We start from the raw sequence: 4,785 nt of genomic DNA on the forward strand, positions 1-4,785 counted from the left end.
TAAACCAGGAACTTCTCCATATTGGCCTTGTCAGATGTTGACAATGAGACCGTATCATGTATTGCCCTAAACGCTGGACATTTAGTCAACACGTGTGCTATATCTTCCGGTGAGTCATTGCATAGAGGGCAGATATGATTCTCCCCAAATATTTGCGAGTTTCGCAGGGCTGTTGGTAGTGCACCTGTGCGAGCGAGGAATAATAGTTGACTCAGCCGTCCATTGGAATAAAAACATTCCACTGCTGGGATTTCTTTAAGCCTGTACAACGCAAGGCTTTCGTGTTTAGCTATGTCTGCCCGCCAATACTCCGTTGAATTACTGGTAACTGCCCTACGCACGACCAATGACCAATCTCGATACGAATCACATGAAATACGAGAGTGAGTCAGTTGACCAAGAGGACGTATAAATTCATTCTTACTTGCATGCCAAAGGTTGAAATATAAACACACTTACATCGAAATATCATCGGCGTTATTCGGAGTATATTCCAACTACGGTTTAACAGTACCAAAACTAGTTGGTACCGTGACGGACCATGCGTCGAATTTCCGAAAAGCGTTCAGAGTCTTTAGTGTTCCTAACAATATATCTGACGAGGATACGTCCTTTCTGGACGATGATTATCGGACGACCATAGCTGTTGAACAGTTCCCTGAAGCCTCGGTGACCATGGAATTCGTGCAAGAGTCTAAGCTACCACAACACTTCAAATATTTTGCTCACTCCCTAAATTTGGTTGCAACCACGGATGCCGCAAAAGCTCTCAGTGATGCCACTTACAAAAAAAGGTACAATACTGCTATAGGAAAATGTTGCGCCATCTGGAACAAACTAAGTAGGTCGTCGCAATCGTCTGATTACGTTCATGATCTTCTACCAAAAAAGCTGCCTACTCCATGTCCAACTAGATGGAATGCTTTCTATGATTGCCTGTTAGAAATAAATAAGGCGAAGGAACACCTACCAGCTACACACTGAGAAACTAATGTCAAAGAAACAATAGTTTTCACCATGTTTTTATTGTTTAATGCTGTTATCCAGAAAAACCTCTAACAAGCCTTAATATATACAGGTAGTCGCTGTTTTTCGAAATTACATTACCTTAATTTTAAATATACAGCAAAACATTGTTTTTTTTATGTTAACGACTGTGGAAAAAACAGCTAGTTTTTATTTCTCAAACGGAAGTGTAGGATATGTCATTATTAATAGAACGTTGCTGTTTTTCCGAAAAAAAAGTATTCTGCCATGAAGAATACAGTAGTGTATAATTAAAAACACAGATAGTTACGCTACTAAGTATAAATTAAACCTATATTTTACCCTATTTTTTTAGTGTACTATAAGCGGTTTGAAACAGCATGATGTGTTTTTATTTTCACAGCAAACCACGTTTTAATCCACAGTGCTTAGTGAGTTTAAAACCACATATTTTGCTGTTAGTTTTACAGCAGCAGAAATTTTTTGTAACTGTGATTTATTGGTAGTAAATCAGCATATAGTGCTGGTTTTTTCATTGACCCCTACAATATAATCAAAGGTTAAGACTGTCTTTGAAACAACCTCTGAAGCGGTTATTTCAAAAACTACGAACGCCCCTGAATACACGAACAATTAATACTTAAAAATGTTAGTTCCAATGTTTAGAAAAACAGTATTGTTGACAGTATTAAAAACGGGGAGGATGTGCAATTAAATTAACATCATCTTGATGGCATACGCTATTGCCATTAGCATAGTGTTTATTTTACAGCATTTTTATTCTGTGTGCAGACAATTAGCGCGAAAACTTATCCACAACTGCATTGTTTGCAAAATAGCGAACACAAAGCCATTAGAACGAATCAATGAAGCCCCGGCATTCGAAATCTTAGGAATAGATTTCGCGGGACCGCTTTTCGTAAAAAACGGAAGTCAAATCGAAAAGGCCTATATATGTCTCTTCACGTGCGCCGTCACGCGGGCCATCCATCTGGAATTGGTACCGCTCTTAACAACATATGAATTTCTGCTCGCCTTTCGCCGAATGGTAGCAAGAAGAGGGATTCCCAAAGTTATTTTCACCGATAACGCGAAAACGTTCCATAAGGCAAATAAAGATCTCCAACAACTATGGAAAACCATTAAAGATGACGAAGTCAAAACGTACTACGGTACAAACGGAATAACTTGGCGTTTCATTGTGGAACGCGCCGCCTGGCACGGTGGGTGGTGGGAGAGGCTAGTCCGCTCAACTAAAGTCACCCTGAAAAAGGTTCTTGGACGCGCCACGCTCACCTCAAAGGAAATGGAGACAACCCTCACTGCAACAGAGGCAGTCATAAACTCAAGTCCTTTAACGTACATTTTTAACGACCCCAATGAGCCTACGCCTCTAACTCCGGCAGATTTCCTAATTGGGAAACGGATTACTAGCTTGCCATCTCGAAAGACAACGCTTCATATCCCAAAAACTCAAATCGAAATGACTAAACGATTAAAATTTCGCGAGAAAACATTGAGCCATTTATGGCAAAGATGGAAGCGAGAATACCTCATGGAGCTTCGCTCCGCGCACGACATCGAACTCGCAAAAAACTCAAACACGGTCAAACTCGGTGACGTCATGCAAATTCACGAGGACAGAACTGCCAAAATCTCCTGGAAATTAGCAGTCGTCATAGAAACCATCCCCGGACGGGATGGAAAAATTAGATCGTGCGTCGTGAGAACAGCCAACGGTACTGTCTTACGACGTCCTTTACAGCTTCTTTACCCCCTTGAAATAACCTAATGCACTAAAACATCAGGATCGTGCAATAAAAATAAAAATTAAAATGTAATTAAATATTGCACTGGGGGAGTGTTAAGAATTTTAGTGCCCTTTGCACATTATTATTATAATTTCATTAGTAAGCTTAAATATTAATATCTTAAAAACTAATTTAAAAACTAAATTTAATCTAATTACATTCATTACTATTAACATTACATTGCCATTTAATCATGGTGTCATAAAATTGAACTTGTAAAAACATTGTAAAATTATCTCAGTCTTTGTAAACTGTATTTGTTCCTTCTCGAAAAAAGGTAACTTTCCACTACGGGCTGGCGACAAGATTCTTGGAGCCTAACCCTTGCTTGTTAAGACCTCCCAGCTCGTAGTGCATTGACACACGTTAGGGACGGGTTATAATAAAACCCCCAAAAGGCTAACAAAAAGCTTAGAAACCTAAGGGGCCCGTTCCCAGCAAAACTTCACTCTCGCCTCTGACCCCGTAGCAAACGGCCGAGGAAAATAACGATAGTCATAGCTCCACTGAGAGCAATAAATAAAAGAGGTTGAAATTAACACCCAAAGTAAAAGTTGAAAATAAAACTAAATAATTTACTGAGAATCAAAACGTTTCCTTTTTTTGACAAATACGCGCTTCACCAACAACTAATTCCAGATTAATTTAGGCTCCCGTAATAAAATAAATAATCAATTCGGTCAATTTTTCAGTCGGTTGAACGAGTTTAAAACAAAAAATATCTCTCCCTAATTTAGCAAATCGCAACATCCAAAGTACACTCAAATTCTACAGGGCCGGTAGGCCCTTGTAGATATGACTTGATACTCCTTTGTAACGTTAAAGCAAAATTCACATGCTTTTACCAATTTTCCTATGGAGATTAACATGGGGTTTTTCGTGATATTTAGCCACCTCTAACTGAAAAACTAGAGCGAAGTTACTTTTCGGAATACTTTTAATTTAACAATTAAGTATTCAGGGTGTGCCTTTTGCAAGTGTCATCAAAAATAATTAAGTCTAAGTATGTTAATTTTAGTTAATTCTGAAAGTACGTCAAAAAATTACTTTTGGGTCAGAAGTCAGCCTAACCTTATAGCGCGCTTAAACCTATTTCTTCATTTCGTTCTCGTTGACAACTAAAAGGGCCTAGTTTTGTGCGTGCTAACAAGTTACTTAATCGAGATAAACCTTTGAACTAAACTTAATCGAGATAAACCTTTGAACTAAACTTAATCGAGATAAACCTTTGAACTAAACTTAATCGAGATAAACCTTTGAACTAAACTTAATCGAGATAAACCTTTGAACTAAACTTAATCGAGATAAACCTTGGAACTAAACTTAATCGAGATAAGCCTTTGAACTAAACTTAATCGAGATAAGCCTTTAAACTAAACTTAATCGAGATAAGCCTTTAAACTAAACTTAATCGAGATAAGCCTTTAAACTAAACTTAATCGAGATAAGCCTTTAAACTAAACTTAATCGAGATAAGCCTTTAAACTAAACTTAATCGAGATAAGCCTTTAAAATAAACTTAATCGAGATAAACCTTTGAACTAAACTTAATCGAGATAAACCTTTGAACTAAACTTAATCGAGATAAACCTTTGAACTAAACTTAATCGAGATAAACCTTTGAACTAAACTTAATCGAGATAAACCTTTGAACTAAACTTAATCGAGATAAACCTTGGAACTAAACTTAATCGAGATAAGCCTTTAAACTAAACTTAATCGAGATAAGCCTTTAAACTAAACTTAATCGAGATAAGCCTTTAAACTAAACTTAATCGAGATAAGCCTTTAAACTAAACTTAATCGAGATAAGCCTTTAAACTAAACTTAATCGAGATAAGCCTTTAAACTAAACTTAATCGAGATAAGCCTTTAAAATAAACTTAATCGAGATAAGCCTTTAAAATAAACTTAATCGAGATAAGCCTTTAAAATAAACTTAATCGAGATAAGCCTTTAAATCAAACTTAATCGAGATAAGCCTTTA

At 36.9% G+C, this 4,785-nt stretch overlaps 1 protein-coding gene across 1 annotated transcript; it reads left to right on the top strand.

Moving 5' to 3' along the window:
- The first annotated feature begins 291 nt into the window (after positions 1-291).
- On the top strand, positions 292-2,779 carry LOC149655962 (uncharacterized). The gene is made up of 3 exons (XM_089845081.1): positions 292-383; positions 438-794; positions 1,780-2,779. The coding sequence occupies exons 1-3, from the start codon at positions 292-294 to the stop codon at positions 2,777-2,779; spliced, it is 1,449 nt and encodes a 482-aa protein (XP_089701207.1).
- The last annotated feature ends 2,006 nt before the right edge of the window (positions 2,780-4,785 follow it).

This window comes from Phalangium opilio, unplaced genomic scaffold (assembly GCF_054372755.1).
Source record: "Phalangium opilio isolate 3A_F unplaced genomic scaffold, DU_Popi_V2 ptg000078l_1, whole genome shotgun sequence".
Classification (NCBI taxonomy): Eukaryota; Metazoa; Arthropoda; class Arachnida; order Opiliones; family Phalangiidae; genus Phalangium; species Phalangium opilio.

What these genes read in the sequence shown, in the direction of transcription:
- LOC149655962 (XM_089845081.1), top strand. Translation starts at nt 292, where the DNA reads ATGTCTGCCCGCCAATACTCCGTTGAATTACTGGTAACTGCCCTACGC. An exon ending in GAATCACATGAAATACGAGA is followed by an intron (nt 384 to 437) that starts GTGAGTCAGTTG and finishes TGCATGCCAAAG; the next exon opens with GTTGAAATATAAACACACTT. An exon ending in GATGCCACTTACAAAAAAAG is followed by an intron (nt 795 to 1,779) that starts GTACAATACTGC and finishes TTCTGTGTGCAG; the next exon opens with ACAATTAGCGCGAAAACTTA.